The sequence below is a fragment of the Helobdella robusta genome (genome assembly GCF_000326865.2).
Source record: "Helobdella robusta unplaced genomic scaffold HELROscaffold_53, whole genome shotgun sequence".
Classification (NCBI taxonomy): Eukaryota; Metazoa; Annelida; class Clitellata; order Rhynchobdellida; family Glossiphoniidae; genus Helobdella; species Helobdella robusta.
Window position 1 is genome coordinate 555861 of NW_008705278.1, and position 18236 is coordinate 574096.

At 32.1% G+C, this 18236-nt stretch overlaps 5 protein-coding genes across 5 annotated transcripts; 4 read left to right on the top strand and 1 right to left on the bottom strand.

The window, feature by feature from the left end:
- Window positions 1-245: 245 nt before the first annotated feature.
- On the top strand, window positions 246-3175 carry HELRODRAFT_193527 (hypothetical protein). Its single transcript, XM_009028125.1, has 5 exons — window positions 246-422; window positions 573-953; window positions 1182-1577; window positions 1800-1920; window positions 2304-3175. Exons 1-5 carry the CDS (start codon window positions 377-379, stop codon window positions 2419-2421), a joined length of 1062 nt encoding a protein of 353 aa, XP_009026373.1. The 5' UTR covers window positions 246-376; the 3' UTR covers window positions 2422-3175.
- A 414-nt stretch (window positions 3176-3589) lies between these two features.
- HELRODRAFT_179278 (hypothetical protein) lies at window positions 3590-5374 on the top strand (the record flags this gene model as incomplete). Its single annotated transcript, XM_009028126.1, has 5 exons — window positions 3590-3764; window positions 3825-4025; window positions 4195-4461; window positions 4655-4906; window positions 5118-5374. 5 exons carry the CDS (start codon window positions 3590-3592, stop codon window positions 5372-5374), a joined length of 1152 nt encoding a protein of 383 aa, XP_009026374.1.
- A 1196-nt stretch (window positions 5375-6570) lies between these two features.
- HELRODRAFT_179279 (hypothetical protein) lies at window positions 6571-7044 on the top strand (the record flags this gene model as incomplete). Its single annotated transcript, XM_009028127.1, has 2 exons — window positions 6571-6613; window positions 6764-7044. 2 exons carry the CDS (start codon window positions 6571-6573, stop codon window positions 7042-7044), a joined length of 324 nt encoding a protein of 107 aa, XP_009026375.1.
- A 1486-nt stretch (window positions 7045-8530) lies between these two features.
- Window positions 8531-10537, bottom strand: HELRODRAFT_86704 (hypothetical protein; the record flags this gene model as incomplete). The annotated part of the gene is made up of 4 exons (XM_009028067.1): window positions 8531-8819; window positions 9045-9151; window positions 9740-9929; window positions 10425-10537. Coding segments are annotated over 4 exons (699 nt in total), but the record flags the coding sequence as incomplete, so codon positions are not given.
- A 3080-nt stretch (window positions 10538-13617) lies between these two features.
- HELRODRAFT_179281 (hypothetical protein) lies at window positions 13618-17199 on the top strand (the record flags this gene model as incomplete). The annotated part of the gene is made up of 7 exons (XM_009028128.1): window positions 13618-13876; window positions 14004-14213; window positions 14495-14764; window positions 14887-15147; window positions 15722-15972; window positions 16639-16766; window positions 17088-17199. 7 exons carry the CDS (start codon window positions 13618-13620, stop codon window positions 17197-17199), a joined length of 1491 nt encoding a protein of 496 aa, XP_009026376.1.
- Window positions 17200-18236: the final 1037 nt, after the last annotated feature.

The following is an 18236-nucleotide window of genomic DNA, read 5'->3' on the forward strand; positions in this document are numbered from 1 at the left end:
CACACACACACACAACACACACAACATACATACACATACAAACGAAAACACACACAAACAGATAGAGGAGAAAAAGAGACATAAGCACATGTGTTACTCAATATCCTTACCCCACACAACTGCTCGCACACAAACACACTCACCTGCATAAGCGCGTACACACACACACACGCCATGTGTGTATGTGTATATATAAGCGTCTGTGTGTGATTTGCTTGTGAATACAATGTTAACAGACACGTTGGCTCGGATGATTTTAATTAGAAACATATATACATTCATACATAAGTGATAGAACTCTGTTTTGATGTGTTAGTTTGAAGGATAAGTTAACCCTTAACAGTTGTGAAAATTTATTTTTTTAATTTTGAAAATCATGTGGTCAACTATAATAACAGTTTTTGTTTTCTTTTCAGGACTTGGTGAGTTATAAATTTGTTCAATAATTTAAAAATTTAAATAAATGAATTTTTTATTGCGCTTCATTAAACAAATTTCACAAAAGTCCAAAATTTTACTTGGTTGACCAATATAAATCATTGAATCATTATATTATTAAATCTCTACGCTAGGTCAGACGCAGAACAACCGCATCAACATCTGCTCCAACAATTACGTGGCCACACACGCAAATTCCATCTACCTGGTCAACCCTTCCTATCCATCAAAAGACAAATACTACGCTAACGTATGCTGGTGCTACGTATACTCAACATCCAATTCTATACTAGAAGCAAAGTTTGAAGAGGTCGAATATGCCAGCTACCATTTCAATTCCTACGCGTATGTCTATTTGCGAAGTTACGAGAGGAGAGTCAAAGAGTTCTGCCTCTCAGACACCAAACCATCAGCTACCATACTTGCACCGGCGCAAATCAACAACATCATGTTGAGTTACTCACGCAAGGTTACTACTTTTCCAAAACCGGGACATTTCAGAATTCTCGTGAAAGGTTTCGAAAATTTTTATAAATTTTATTAATAACTAAAATTACAAGAGAGCATTTAGAAAATTTTCAAATTCATAGAAAAAAAAATTTAATTCATTTGTAAAAAAATTTAATTCATTTGTAAAAAAATTTAATTCATTTGTAAAAAAATTTAATTCATTTGTAAAAAAATTTAATTCATTTGTAACCGTTATTGAAATAATGTTAAATATGAGAAAAATCTCATTCAAGCTAAGCCTGAAGATACAAAACTCTACGTGCAATGCAATCAAAAGATAAAACCGGCATTGAAGCCCAATGAAGCGTTGATTGAAACAACTACCACAACGATCACCACTACCACCACTACAACAACTACTACTACAACTACTACCACTACAACTACTACTACCACTACTACAACAACTACTACCACTACTACTACAACAACCGGAATGAGGAATGAATCAACTTCATCATCAAACATTCCACCAACGTCAGCTCCGAAGTCATTATTCCTGACAACTTGGAACGATGGAAAGCAAGACAGCAATGAATCTAACAACGAGTATTACGATGAGGAAGAACACTATCCGTCTTACGAAGTGCCAAACTGCACCGCTTGCCATTATTTACACAACATGACATGTAAATTTCTATTGCATTTCGTTCAAGATTAACGTAAAAGGGCGCCGTTTTTGTAACCAATTCGTAACTTTTCAACCTATCAATTATATAACTTTAAAAACATTTCATTGAAATGTTTAAATACTTTGCAGAAATTATTATTTTTCATCAAAATTTTCAAAAACATTTACCAACATTATTAAAATTTACATAATTAATTTTTTTTATTAATTCTTACAACAGATATAATGAAGGAGCTGAATGCACCAACGCATCCCCCTAAAAGTGTATACATAGCGGCAGCTGCAGTGGGCATAATCGTTGCTGCAATGGCCGCCCTTGTCGCACTCATTTTCGTTAGGAAGTACGTTGTCTTATGTTTTTAAAGATGAAATATTTTTATCAAGAAGTTCCCAAGTTGACATTTCATTTGATAAAACCAAATGCCTACACAGCTTTAAAGTGTTTTCATTTTACAAAGTGAATGTTTAAAATGTTTGATCATAAGCGTCAACGTTATCGTATTGAGACAACACTAATAACCACGGTATGTGATTACATTAATGGCAGATCTGTGTGGGCATGAGAAAAAGTCGCCAGCCTAATTTTGGTTAATTTCTTGGCCTCACCGTCAAATTTTAAAAACTTTTGCTTCCCTACCCGATAATGTTGTCTAGATCCGCCACTGCACATCATCATTTTTGTTTTACATCATGTATCGCAATTATTAAAACCAAACTTTTTTAGATTCAAGACCAGAAGATATAGAGAACCAATAGATGCAGAAAGTTCCAGCTCAATAATCTACACGAAAGATAAGACCTCTCCACTGAACACGCTTGAACAAGATTTCGATTCATATTAATCTGCTATGATCATTTCAACTGAATTTGTTTCAAACCATAACTAACTTTTAATTAATTTTGACACATTTATCTTATCGTGTTGTATCGTGTGTACTTTATACAGCCCAAATCATCTTGACAGTTTTGAATGCTTTTCAAATAGCATGTCAAATTTATTATTCTTTTACTCAATTTCATATAAAACAATTTTTTATTCAGAAATTTTTTGTTTTTATGATTGAAAATGGAAATTACTTAGTTTTTGGTTTGCTTGACGTTCTGTGTTGTAAAATGTTATTTGTTAAATAAGTTTTATTATATACACATCATTTTTCTGGAAGAGCGCAACCTTGTTTGGTTACTACACATCTGGCAACTACCCAGGCTTGCCACCTTCCCTGCAACGCCCAGGTATGGCACCGCCTTTCCTTAAGCGCCAATGTAATTAGGCCATACTATAAAATTCATTTTTATTTGAGACGGGAAGCGAGCGTCGACTGCATGCATACTAATTTATTCATTTCATCAAGCATTGTTTGAAATTCGATGTTCTTTATAAAAACGTTTGAATTTTTGATGTGGTAAATATTTTATATAGCTATTTGATTCAAAAATTTAATAGTCATTGCTCAGTTTTGATGTCTACTTTTCCTAAATGTCTCTTTTTAAACTTATTATTCATCCGTCGTTTTCATCATTAACTCATAAATAATTTTTCAAATTTTAATAAAAAATCACAGCATACAGTGTGTACAATACAAATGATTGAAATAAAACAGAAACGTTGATGATGTAAGTATAGGTTAGACGTTTGTAAAATGGGGAAAAAATAACTATATGGATAAAAAAAGCTGTTTTTTGTGAAAGAATTCTTTGTACTAATAAAATTCGGTTTGTCGTAAAAAACTTGAATGTATTCATAGTTGGAAGTTAGGACGAATATAATTAAATTGATGCAAAAGTGCTGGCAGAGATTATTGAAATATAAACAATTTTTTCTTTTTTATAGATTAAAATTTAGTATTACAACATAACAGTGTGTTTCATGAAATATGTTTGAAATTTAACTTCATAAGCTTGACAAGCAAAGCTAAAGTAATGTATTTTATCTCAATTATTTTGCTGCTATATTGCAACGCTAGTTTTACAAAAGGCCTGTCTAATTTGGAAAACGTGGCCCTTGGCAAAATGGTTAAAGAGAGCTCATTTATGGATTCACGTACTGGTTATCTGGCGGTTGATGGAATGTTCGACTCTCCCTTCTGTTACATTTCTCTGTTGCCATATTATCAGTGGATCCAAATTGATCTGCTTTGGTCGTATCGCCTAAATTTTGTTCAAGTAATCGGGAAACTAGAGCCAAGTAATCAAGTTTCTTGTTCGCATTGTAGAAAAAATTATAATAATAAAAACTTATTGCCAGATGTTTTTAACGTTGGACTGAAAAATGTAAGAATGGTAACCATTGCATCCTGCAACAATCTGACCAGCCAACTGAACAGTGTGAACGTGACATTCCAATGTCCAAATGATTCAAGTAGATATGTTACTGTAGATCAGAGTAACTTGTCAACTGATAAGATGAACATCTGTGAAGTGGTCGTCGTGGGACTATATGACGAGCGTTAGTTCATTCCGATTTCTTTCATTTGATATCTGATAAAATGTCAAGCAGTTTCCCTATTAACTTTTCATAATTGAATTTAAACTTTGACTTGATATTAATTTTAAATTCAAAATCGTTTACTATCTAATAATAATAATAATAATGAATAAATAAAAAAATCTTCAAGCTACGCTTGAGAGAAAAAATCTTTTGTTACAAAAAAACGCCACAATGAGTTCAACCAAGTACGACAACAACAATTTGATCAACCAAAAATTTGTTTTCGTCGCCGGTCTTGCGGTAGATGGCGTACGAGATACTTACCTGAGTCACGGTCATTGTGTGCACTCCACGGAAGGCGGATATGGAGCGAACTGGATTCAAGTGGACATGGGCAGCGAGTATTTGATCGATTACATTGCCTTCGTTAGCAGGAATACTGACGTAGATTATGGTTTGAACTTTTTCCTAAAAGTTTTTTTGATAGATTAACTTTGTTTTTTTGTGTTTTATTTATTCTAAGTAACAGAAAAATCTGAGAATTAGTTAAAAAACATATAAAATCAAAAAATAGTGTGAAAAAATATTTTATTTCGCATGAAATCATAATAAAAACATTCTAATAATTCCATTTAAAATCATTTCAGTGGCCCAACGTGTTCGCAACTTCATCATTGGACTGACAGCATACAACGTCAGTGAGGTTGCTCCCGTGAGAGGGCAGTATTCCCTGTGCAACACCTACCCTGGTGATGTTCCAGTATCTGCCAGGGTCACCCTTCAATGCAATGCCAACCTGCCTGCCTACCGGTACATCATCGCTCAGCAGGCCTATGGAATTACGGATGGATATTTTTCGTTCTGTGAACTGGAAGCCTATGAACCACAAAACACAAAACGTTAGTAATGTTGCCCTTTAGACATCTCACAAAAATTTTCTCTAAACACGAAAATTTTAAAATTGGAAATCGGAACGACTGTACAAAGTGACAAAATGATTGCACCTTTTAAAGGCCCAATTCAATTAATAATTTGTCGTGTTTAGAATTACGCAGATTAAGAATTAAGTCATGATTCAAATAAATTTCAGTAATTTAACTCTTTTTTTAGAAAAAAATTGGAACTCAAGAATTAATTTCAAACTGTCGGGTTATGAGTTCATGGAGTTTTCGGCACCCAGGCCATCCTGTTGCATTAGCCAGTGCATGCAACTTGGAGAGTCAGAATGTGATTCTTTCAATTTCAACCAACAATTTAACATCTGCCAGCTGAACAAGCACAGGAATAGTTTTGTGATTGGAAATTTAATGTTCAACAAGAGCTGGACCTTCTGGAATGCAACTTATCAGCATATCGGAAATCGCTAAGAAGGGATAAACTTAAGTTTCAAATAAGTTTTAAACTCTTAAGATTGATAGACTACTCTTTTAAAATCAATCCTAGTTGACACGTGCTAATATTTTTAGATAAATTTTTTATATAAAATAAATAAAAGTTATTTTGTCTGAAGTTCAAATTCGATAATGATATGACATGATAGGATCAATTTATCGAATGTTTTGTTTTAAACTTTATAAATAATTTTAAATAAAAGAATCGAAATATTTCTCAAAAATTATCGATCGTCTCATGAATATCGGGATAAAATTAATTAAAATGGGTAAGAAATGCGCAAGAAAACGTAGAAAAAGTATCAAAAGTTTATTAAAAGCTGAGAAAATGAAATAAATAATGCTCAAGAAACCTTTGACAACATTTAAGAAACTGCGAAGAGCGGTAAAGTTTATTTTAGAATTTGTCCTCTGTAACTAAACTAACTACAATTATCATTGATTTATTAATTTTTCAATAATTGAAAAATTTTCATTTTTATAAACTACGACATATTTCCAACTGAATGTAAATCTAGTTTGTAAATCGGCAGATAAAATACTATAATAAAAATTATGTATTTACCAACACAGTCGCTAAATAATTATTAAATATAAAGTGATATTTTTTCTCATTTCTTTTAAATGTTCATCCATGTTTTTACGTTTAAAAATTAAAAGAAATTAAGATCTTGAACTTTTAACAACACTTTATGTTTTATCAATCTCCCAGCTTATACGTACATGACTGACACTGTTTATTATTGGATTGGCATGTATCTAGTGAGATGTCTTCTGAGTGCGTCTAACCACAGCTATTGGCTCGATGGATCAGATTTCATTTTCACAAAGTGGACTTCAGGAGATCCGAATGAAAACACGTGCTGCTTCAAAATGGTATCTGATGGTGGATGGAGGGATAAACTTTGCAACGCTGGACCTCACTACTTTGTATGCGAGAAGCCATTAGAGAAATAAGTGAGCATTTCGAGACCAAAACTTTTATTTTAATTTTTACTGTTTTTATTACAATTAATCATATAAATAACACACCACACACGTTGCATACATTCGAAACCTATGCTTTGGCTGAGTGTCTTATTCGTCATACAATCTTTTTGAGAAAATAACCGAAGCAGACAAAATCTTGTCACAGTAAATTCGAATGTATTTGAAGACTTTACAAAAACATTATGTCAAAAGTTATTTTTTCTATCGCTAGTATTAGTTGGAATGGTTTGCTAAAATATTTTCCAATATACAAATTGATTTCAGCAAGTTAATATCCCAATTTTCTTTTCAAATTTGTAATGAATTTTTCAGCTTCAATTATTAATTGTTATGAAAATTAAAGAAGCATGTTATTTGTACTGATTTGACTAACAGTTAACTCACAGAAAAGATTCATCAGACGTTTGAAGGACGCCTACATAGTGAGTGACAACCTGAAGGTGATATACAACAAGAGATGTTCGCTAGGCTACTGCATGTCGGATTGCCTGCACAACTGGATATGTGCCGGCTTCAACTTGCGATCTGTGGCTTCTGGTAGTGGTGGTGGCTGCCTGAGTGAACTCAAAGATGCAAGAAGCTGGTTGAGTTTTTCCCATGTTAATAAAATTGGTGCTGGTTATTGGAGTTACCCTATTTTTGGATATGATAACTAAAGTTTGAAAAGTTATTTCTGTTTCAAATACTTTTTGCTGCGTTTTGTTGATATTTTTATGTCAAAAGTGACGAATGAATCTTTGAAAACTTTTCAAAATTTTCAGTATTAAAAGTTTTAAACTTGAAAACACTGAAGTGCAGATTAAATTATTAGAAGTCATACTTATCATTTTGTATTATAATATTTTCAATTCATGTCCATTCTGTTTCATTTGTGAAATTGTATTTAATTCAGTATTTTAAATCGACTTTCAGACAATGCAAATATTTTGTAAATAGAAAGTTTCTTATTATCCAAATTCATTTAAAAATTTAATTACATTGACGCATTACAACAACTTTGTCGTCAGCTAGTGATTTCAGTTAAAGCGTTACAGCAACAACTTCGTCGTCAATCAGAGTTTCTTGAAGAGTTAATAAATATTTCAGCAAATTTTATTCAGTATCGTCACATCACAAAAAAAACGTCCTACCTTGGGGAACTGGGTCTCTGGACGCTAAACGAAGATTTATTTATTGATTGTCACATCAAAATAAAATCAAAATTTTAAAAGCACTCAGTTATAGAGTTCAGTCTTCTCGTGAGGATCAGTTAATTTAGTTTCCGCTGAAGGGGCAAACATCAACAGCCAAAAACTTCCAAAGATAGAAATAACGATCGACACGTAGAACATGAGTCTGTTGATGACATTCGCTACTTCCATCCACATATGTTTGTTGGCCAAGGCGTTGGATTCGCTACTCAATGTTTCATCAACCTGCTAGAGTAGAGGTCTCAACTTGACCAGCATGTCGATCTCTTCCACTAAATCAAACAATCTCTTACCACTATTAGTTTTATTTGTTTTCAGTGGATCAGCATTAAACTGACATCTGTGGTATAAACATTTCTCATCTGCTTGCAAAATTATATTGCTAAAACTGACCGACTGGTCAAACGAGTAACTGGACACCGAAGTATTTTTATAGCCATAAAAATTAAAGTTTTTCAAACTTTTCATTTTGTCTAACAACTGATTTATCAACTTCATAGATTCGTGGTTTCCATTTCGTCAGTGGATTCCTAATGGATGCTCATGTAAATAATGAAGACGTTCTTCCTTTATTGTCACTTGTATAAATTGAGCAGATTTTTCAACAGTATGGTAAAGGAATTGTAGATGCTCAATTGTTCTGTTATTAGTTTCAACAAAACGGCATTTGTTAACTGTCCACGTTCTTTTCTTCTTCATGCCAAGGTACCAAGCAAGTTTCTTCAAAATGATACTCTGTAGCCAGGCAGGAGGAGGTGTGTCAACGCTATGATGATGAAGAATTAAAAACAGTGTCGTGAAGAACAATGAAAGAAATGCCACGAACATTACGAAAAGTAGGTAGATTGCTGCGTATAAACAAAACCAATCAATGAAAATTTAATTTAAATTTCTAAATTAATAATTGACTTATTACAACCAATTGTTGCAAAAAGGCTCAACAAAATTTTGTTTAACAAATCTTCAAAAGTAGAAATAAGAAAATGAACTCACTAAGGTAGGGAACGTATTCTCCGATGACTGCCAGAAAATGATACATTAAATTTTGAAAAAAGTTGTACGATAACAAGATAGTCACAGCAAAGTTAATCATCTGCTTTGAATCGGAGGGCATCACGGAAACAAAAGTGAAGAGTAGAGAGAATGTGAAGCATGGCAGCAGCATGTAGGTTATGTAGATCTGTGGATTTCTCTTCAGGGAAAGTTTGAAATTGACTTTCCATATTTTGTATTCAGTACAACTTTCCTCATCCAGTAGGTTTGCTGTCTGTCAATCCAAAATTCAAAATTGGTTGATTGAATTTTGTCTAATATGAAACACTGAAACATTAATAATTTTTTTTATTTCTTGCTTCAATTTGAAAGAAAATCTAATTGTTGTTTTGAAAAATTAAGATTGTTTCTAGATGTACTGAATTATCTGCAATAAATAAGGCTCTGAAAACATTTTAAAAAATTGTCGAAACTTGCTGGTCAAAAATTGTTTAAACACCTTCGTCTCTATAATAGCCCATTCCTCGCCGGGATTTTGATGCTCCAGGTTAATTTTGCTGCATTGGGTGCGGAAGACAACCTGGTAAGTTAGGAGGTGAAGAGTTCGTCATTTTTTAAAACTCTACAAAACCACAAAACATTTTTTTCGGGTTTTTTTGCCTGCCAAAGCCATAATCCAACCACAATTTTAAAGTGCTATTACGTCCAAGTTCTCAGCTCAATTTATAAACAAATGTGACTGATTCCACTGGGAAGATTAAAAATAGATTTAGATTTAGGAAGAAGAGTTTCTAAAAATGTTTCACTGTCAGTGTTTAAAAATTTAAGAAACTAGAAATAACTCAGGCGAGTAATTGCTATTCGACTGCACGGTATTTGCGCCTGCTTTAAAACGTTGAATAGTTAAGTTGTAGGTGACTGCAAATTTTGAAAAATGTCATTCACAAATAAATTACTTTGACCATTTAATTGAAACATAACCTTCATTCTAATGACAGAAAAATTTTTTGGTTAGGACAAATGAATCTAACTTCTTTGACGGATCTCCGACTTAACCCATTGAAGGTATAATTAAATAGAAGAATGAGTTAACGGAGTGCTTTATAACATTCAACTGACATTCAACGTTCAAATGAAAAATTTTCAACATATTTAAAAATGTCTAAACCTGGTCACTAATGTAAGGCCAAGAATGCAAAGAAATGTAGCAGGTTTGCACGTCGAACGGGAAATAAACCAAATTAAGCTCGCAGAAGGTTCTTGTTTCCTTGAAGATATTCGTGCTGACGATTCCATTTGACGTGACGACGACCTCATGCATTGACGTGTCATTAAAGTGTTCTATTATTTTGTCTTCTCTTCAGAAAGTTCAAAAACAGAGCAATTGCAAATAATTCAAGTAATAAAAGTAAATTTAATTTATGATATTTCATAATTAATTTCCGGATTGTAAAGAACACACATATACACACACAGTGCGCCTCTGAACGTTCTTCATAAAAGACGTTAAACAAATCATCAAATACAGAGTATACACACAGCGCATGCGGGTGGGCGTGAAACAATCCATCACGCATAGTACAATGTGACGTTTCGCCATCTCGCCACCTAATACAACGACTAAATTGAACTAATTTTGAAAGCTGAAAATTGTTAACTTTACTCGAATAAGTTTAATCCATTGATGATGATTGAAATGCAAAAACAGACATTCACTAGACTGCCGAATGGGAAACAGAATGTAAACGAGTGACGCGATGGCGTAACGGTTACAATTACGTTACGTTTGATGACTCTGGAAAACATAGAAGAGAGAAATGTGATTAATAAAAAAGTATATAAATGACTCAAACCCATTTCTGACAGAGACGTTAGGCGTCCAAATGTCTCGAGCTTTCGTGACGAAGAATGTTATGTTGCCATGTTCACTTTTGTCCCATCGCAAATATTCATCCACCCATTTCTGTCGAGATGTATAAAATAAATTCAACAAAGATTAAGAAAAATGATATGTACCACATATCTGTGGTTAACTAATTGAGAGTTATTCTCTTGGAAAACTCATTCCATACAACACTTCATCGTATACAATAAATTATGAAGAAATAAATTTTCAACGATTCTACTCAAAAATTTGAAAAAACCTTGCGTATTCATCACATTTCTTCTCTCGTCCTGATGAATTTGATTAAATTCAAATGAATTAAAAGTTATTTTAAAATCACAACGGCAAAAATTCACCAAAAAAATAGTTAAAAGTCATCAATGTAAATCTAAATATTAAAAAAAATATTAATTTCAAAGTAGTTGGCACACCTACAATTAAAACTTCGCCATATAAATGGTAGTCAACGTTAACTTCAACAGCAGATTGCATGTTTCTCACAGGTCGAATGGATGCATCGTAACCACGGAATAGCTTTTGGGAGAGTTCGACTTTTTCAAAGTTATACCTCCCTAATTGTTTTTTTTCATTAATTTTATTTAATAAATGCTTTTGCATTAATTATTTTTTCACCGTTAAAACATTAAATAAAATTGTTCAAGATATTTTAAAAAAATCAAATCACATTTACGCTGAGGTTAGTTTGGAAAAATTTACGAAAAAAAAACAATGGACATCTAACACGTTTAACGTACAAACACACTCACACACACTAATTCACACGCACACCACACACACAAACACACACATCTCATTCTTATATATACCTTGACAAAAGTGTTCAGAAATAACTATAATGAATAATATTATAATGTTAATAGACATTATAATTGGCTGAATTAAATTCCACAATTTTTATTTTGAAATAATGAAATTTAATAAGTTAAAATAATACACCCTTCAAACTTGCAAATACCTGGCTTTTATAACAGTAACTTTCCAAAAATACTTTCAAACTGAATTGGAAACATTTTTCTGTATGAAAACAGTTATAAAATGCAATGAATAAACTAATTCATTTGTACAATTCTTGGAATTCGTGATTAAATATTTGAACGTTAGAGGAAATTTCAAGACGTAACGATAATATTTGCAGAAGCATGCTACAGGTAGAATAACTATTGAGCCATTGTGTCATTTGTTTATTTTTCACAATTTGCATTTCAATTGAAAAACAAAAAATTCCTTAAATATAAAAAAATCTTTTTTTCTGATTTTTTCATTTAATTATTTTCAAGTTGGACCAAATTAGATTTGTTGAAGTTTTATTCTTAAGCAAAATCATTCCTAGGAATCATCGTTAATAATTTTTCAAATGTTTCCATTGCATGTGTTAGGAGGGGATCTATCTCTATTAAAACTGCAGTCACCCTGAAAAGATTGCAGCATTGTTCGCACTCTTTAATGTTATGTTACGTTATTCACCTGCTCGTGGATTATTCCTAATTTATTTACAATTCTAAAATATCAACCAATCTGGAAGTATTTCAAAAATTGAAGTATTTCAAAACAATATCTTGTCCTGTTAATATTTGAATATGTTTTTGACGATGATGGTTTTGGAGATACTACGAATATCTACTGAACTTCTGAATCTAACAGTTTTGTTCCGTCTGCTGAAAAAATGTCTAATCAAAGTCTAATCCAACTCTTTAATATTGAATTTTTTCAACTGTCGCTGAGTTTTTTCATAAATTCTGACATGTGTACTTTTAAACTCATATCATGTTTCTTCACTCAAACGTTTACTGAATTTTTAATATTTCCTGGCCAAATTGCAAAATTTAAAAAAAATCTCAAATTGCAGCTCGGTCCAAAATAACCTTTACCGCAAACTGTATTTTGAGTAATCATACTGCACTGATGTGATATAGGCAACGCAAGGTTTCAAACTAAAACATTTGTAAACATGAATGTTTTCATAAATATAAACATGGTCGCAAGAAGTGCTCTCAAAATTAAATTAAAATGAACGACTTCTTAATCGACTAAAACAAACAAAATTCGAGTAAATAAAAATTGAAAAGTTGTCCAACTTCAAAAATTCCTATGTAAATTATTTCAATTTTCCTATAGCTTATTAAAAACTGCAACAAAAATGAAAATTTTTCAATGAACATATCAACAATCACGTGAGGCAAAAAAATAAAATAGACAAACGTTTTGTACGGGATATTTTCAAAAGAAAGTATTGACTTTTTTTGTAATTCAGCATGGCGAAATGGATGTTTTATTCAAATTTCGTACGATAGCTACGCCCAGCAGAACTATCCGAGCCTGGAGTGATTGGTTCGGAACAATTTTTATGTCATTTTAATCAGGCAAACTGCACGGACTAAATCGAGCAGAAATCACAGCATAAAGAAGCTTTTTCTAAGCATGAACATATTTTATACCAATAGTTTTATTAAAAACAAACGAATTGTATATGTTTCGAATTAGAAAAAAATACAGATAATTATAGAAGTTTTCAAACTTTTGTAAATAATGAAATAACAAATTGTGTACCTGATTCGCTTCTCTTATTGCATGATTTTTCAAAAGGCTCCAACTTTCCAAGAATCTTGGGAAAAGTTATGTTACAATTCAAATGATCAAAAACTACAAACAAATTTATCTTGCCAATTTTTAATTACAAACTAATGTTCCTACAGTTATTTGTTGGGATTATTGCGAACTACCGTGATACATGCCTCTTCGGCCCTGTATCGTAGAAAACTTATTAATTAAAAAACAAATTGATGAGAATTTTTATGAGCAAGGAAAGGTTTCAAACAATGAATGCAAACGGAATGTTTTCTTTATTTAAGTTACACGATTTCTCCCTTCATAGATTTTTAACTTTTCCTCACAAAGCACGCACTACTAATGACTATTTCCACGCAATGTTTTCTATGGACAAACATGAAAAATGTTTGGGAAAAAGAAAAATGTTAAGAAAGAAGAACAATCTGTTTGAACAAGTCATGTCAAGCCATAACTCTATGCTAATTTGACCATTTATATAACGCATACGTCTAATATATAGTTAATCCACATAGCTTAAAATATATTTTTCATTTGGCCATAGCCAGAATTTTTCTAAACAAGACAAAATGAAAATGGCTAATTATTTTGTATTAGTTATCATTTTAGCTTTGAATTTTTATAACATTTCTGGCAATGTTAATATAGCTCTAGGGAGAATGGTCCGTGAAAGTTCATACAACGGTCCTTTCAACTCGTTCCTTGTGGTAGATGGACTTCTCAGCTCGCCTTATTGTTTCAAATCACAAACATCTGGCTACCAGTGGGTCCAAATTGACCTCATTTGGTTGTATCAAGTTGATTACGTTCGTGTAATTGGAAAACTTGCAACCAGTAAATCTTTTCATTTTTCATCATTTCAATATATCTATGAATTTATCATAATAGTTGAATGATTCTATCATTTATTTCAATATATCATTATTGCGAAAAAATTTATGACCAATATTCCGATTTTTAGATCTTTTAAACGTGAAACCAGAAAGCCAAAGCTCGAATACACTCGCACAATGCAACTGCCTAACCAATCAGCTGAACAACGTCAACGCTACATTTCAGTGTTCGAACGGTGCAGAACATTCCACCAGGTACATCACAGTTGACCAGGCTAGCAGCACCCCGGACGTTATGACCATTTGCGAGGTGCTTGTTGAAGGAAGGTACAACGATGGTCAGTTTAACTCATTCGTCAATTATAAAACGCTTAAATATCTTTAAGAGTGAAAATATTTCATCATTATATTTTTAAATTATCAATTTTTTGTAGTTTAGACTGGATCTATTTTGAAAAACGTATACAAACCTTTACAGTTGCATAACTCATTTAACCACTGAACAAAAAACTTTATAACACCAGCAATTTACATATTTAATTTAAAAGGTTTAATTGCTTTATATGAATATTTATTTCATTTAGTGGATATATTAAAAAAGATTTAAATATTTTTTCAGCTCTACCAGAACGAGCAAATCTTCTGCAAAACAAAAATGCTCTCATGAAGACAACATTTTCAATAGGCACCAGTAGCCTAACAAACCAGTTAATTTCAATGGTGGCTGGTCTGGTCGTCGATGGAATTCGAGATCCCACCCTCCTCCACGGACATTGTGCTCATTGTTATGATAAAGGATTTGCTCAGAACTGGATCCAGGTGGATATGGCAGCGAACCACCACGTTGATTACATTGCTCTCGTCAGTAGAGATACTAATGATCTATCGGGTTAATGATAAAAAACTTTACGTTCGTTTAAAATATTTTATAAAAAAATTTTGCATTTTTTTTGTGCTGTGTGAAAGGAGTGTAAACTAATATAGCGATAAACATTAAAACTACTTCTATAGTGTCTCTTCGTCTCTCAAACTTTATAATCGGTCTGACGTCTGATAGAGCTGATGGCGTCACGCCAGTCAGGGGTCAGTACCCCATTTGTGCCACGTACCCTGGAGATGTTCCACCGGCCACTCGAGTCACCCTGTCCTGCAACGCCAACCTGCCAGCCTACCGTTACATCTTCCTTCATCAAGCTTATGGGGCTGGTGATGGTTTTATTGCAGCTTGCGAACTGGAGGCCTATGAGCCAACTGTTCCATTTCCCGATAAACGTTAGTTGCATTTTAAATTGTATTTTAGACCTATAACGAAAAAGAAAGGATTTTTATTGAAAAATTGTAAAATATAACAATATAAATTGTTTTGTTCATTATGTTAATTCGTCCAATAGACCTCATAAAATCGATCCACCTCGGTTGAAATTTTCAAATATAATACGCACAAATGCTAAAATCTTCATATTCTGAGCTGTAATTTTATATTACAAAGTTTTTTTTTATAACTTTAAAAACATCAAAAAAACAATAACGAAAGCAGCTCAAAAACATTTTTTCATCAATGGTTCAATTCTACTTAATTTTACATTGACAAACATAGTTGCAGTTTTGTTTAGACTAAACTGTGCTGTGCATGTGCGGAGGATATTTTCATTAGGCATTAAATAAATCTTCTTTGTAAAGAACTGATTTCTTTAAGTACTTTAAATATTTGACACATATGTGAACATTGAGATTTTATAAAGTGTTTTGCACTTTGTCGTGAAGATTAATTCAATTGAATGATTGGTTAGGCTAGCTAACTTGCTTGTTTAATTTAAAATTGATTTCAACTTTCAATCAATCGCAGGAATCAAATGGAATTCGCTTGAAAACAGCAAGCTAATGAGTTACACCTTTCTGGAGATAAAAGCAGTCAAGCCTCTACATTGCATCAGACAGTGCATCAAATTGGGGGAGTACTCTTGCGATTCGTTTAATTTCAACAAGCAACTGAACATTTGCCAGCTGAACAAACACAGGAATGGATTACTGAATGGAACTTTGACTATTGGTGAATTGTGGACTTTTTGGACACCTCGTCATGATTTTCTCGGTAACGTTTAATTGATTGATAAGAATCGATTTGCATGAAATCTTAGAAAATTTTCGAAATTGCTTATAACGGAAAGCATGAGTATATATGATTCACTTTTGAAATGCAAGAAGGAACTTAAAATTATATAACCATATTTTGAAATATTAAAAAATTATTTACCTTTTCGTTGAACAATTTTTTTACATTTTAGTGAAAAACATTTTAGCATTTTTATCATCTTAGTATATACGATCCGATACGAATGCAAGTGATTGTTTGGCGCTGTTGATACATTGAATTCATCATTGAAGTTTGAGAGTGAACATGAATTAAATTTTCAGCTGTTATTTAAGTGATGTATTTTTGCAAACTAATGCGTGAAAATGTTTTTTAAATAATTTGATACGTTATGAAATCTTCTGAGAAAGTTACAGCTAACATATTAACTATTTTCTTGAAATTTTTATTCAAATTTACTTTTAGTTTAGTTGCTTACAAAAGGAAATTTACGTATTCGTTGTCTGAAAATGTATAAAATAAATTCAAAATCAAAACTAAAATTGACTCGAGTAATTGATTATACACACGAACACCACACACACACACACACACACACACACACACACACACACACACACACACACACACACACACACACACACACACACCAGTGCCATATTAACCATTAGGCAAACAAGGCACGTGCCTTAGGGCCAAAAAACAGACTATGGCCACAAAAAGTAGACTTAGGGTGGGGCAAAAAAGTAGACTTAGGGTGGGGCAAAAAAGTAGAAGCATTTTTTCGTCAGAGTCAGAAGTTAGTTTTGATTTTTATTCTATACAAACAGCCGAACAGGCTTCAGTGTTATTAAAAATATAATAGACAGCAAACACGTTTATTTACACATATTTTTAAATCGGTAGGTACTACAGCAATTATCCTATCACTCAGTGTATTTTGTTATTTAGGAGTTTAGTATTTTATTATTTAGACTTATTTAGGATTTTCTACTACTTTCAGTTGACATTAGATTAGACAAAATATATAATATCCAACCTACCAAAATATGCATTAAATCTCAAGTACAATAAGCGACGCAAATCTAAATTTAAATAAATTACCTTCAATTCATTTCAGTGTTTCTCTGTTTACAGTATCATTATTATTCATAATTAGGCATATCAACAGCTTGAAAGTATCTGAGAGGTTTAAAATTAAATCTGATTTAAAATATAAATTTTTTATTTGATATGTTGATATATGATTCAATATTATAGATGGTATATGGTACAAACTTTGTGGCATAAAGGTTTAAATACAGGGATGATGTGTACGAGGTTTTGTGTACGTCATATCTCCATAATGAATAACAACCAAAATCTTTGAAAAAATATTTCGTCCGTCTCAGCTAAAATTGTAAAATTTGAAACAATAAAAAATTAAGTAAGCAGTACTTCGTTATAAGTTTGTTTAAAGCATCCATGGAGAGATGTACATAAAATACTTTTCTACTTATTAGAAAAAATGTTATTGATTATACCGTCATTAATGTTATAAAGTATAATGTTTCTTCTATGGTAATACTGATAAATAAAAAATTATCAACGCGTTGCCAATTTTGCGTTTCTGTAAGCTCGTACTTTCTTGGCTCAGCTTTGAAATGCTCTGAAATTAAGTTTCCAATTTTTCTAATTTTGTTGTGTTATATCAACCAACTGACTGTTAAAAAAATAGGGTGTGGGTTTTAAAAGAAGCATTGCCAGTAAACTCGTACAGCAAACAGACGTGAATTAATTCATCATACACATGTGACGGACAGAAATTTTAAAACGGGCATATTAATTATTACCTAAACAACCAGACCATCCTGGCTAACTTTTTTGAGCTTATTGCGCTCAAATAACATTAGAAAATATTGTTACCATGTTGCAGAATGTTGTTAAATAACACTACAGTGCATATGCAAAAATCCAAAAAATGGCAGGTTTAGCAAACTATAAAAATTATTTTGAAAGAAATAATCACGGCAAAAACTTTAAAATGTTTGAAACAAAGCAGACAGCGTTGATGAATTGATGAAATGTAAAAATTGTATGTAGAATGAAAAAAATGACGTTATTTCATTATTTATAAAAGAAATTTTGTACGTAAAGAAAAAAATGATTTTGCTCACGAATAATTATTTTTCCGTCTGATGATTAATTAACACGTTGTTTCCTCACGATACAATAAACAATACAATGACACGTAGCGTCTACATGATGAACTGCTATGAAAAAATCCAAC

Coding starts and splice junctions, on each gene's coding strand:
- HELRODRAFT_193527 (XM_009028125.1), top strand. CDS start 377: ATGTGGTCAACTATAATAACAGTTTTTGTTTTCTTTTCAGGACTTG. Junction 423..572: donor TGTTTTCTTTTCAGGACTTG/GTGAGTTATAAA, acceptor TCTCTACGCTAG/GTCAGACGCAGAACAACCGC. Junction 954..1,181: donor TTTCAGAATTCTCGTGAAAG/GTTTCGAAAATT, acceptor ATCTCATTCAAG/CTAAGCCTGAAGATACAAAA.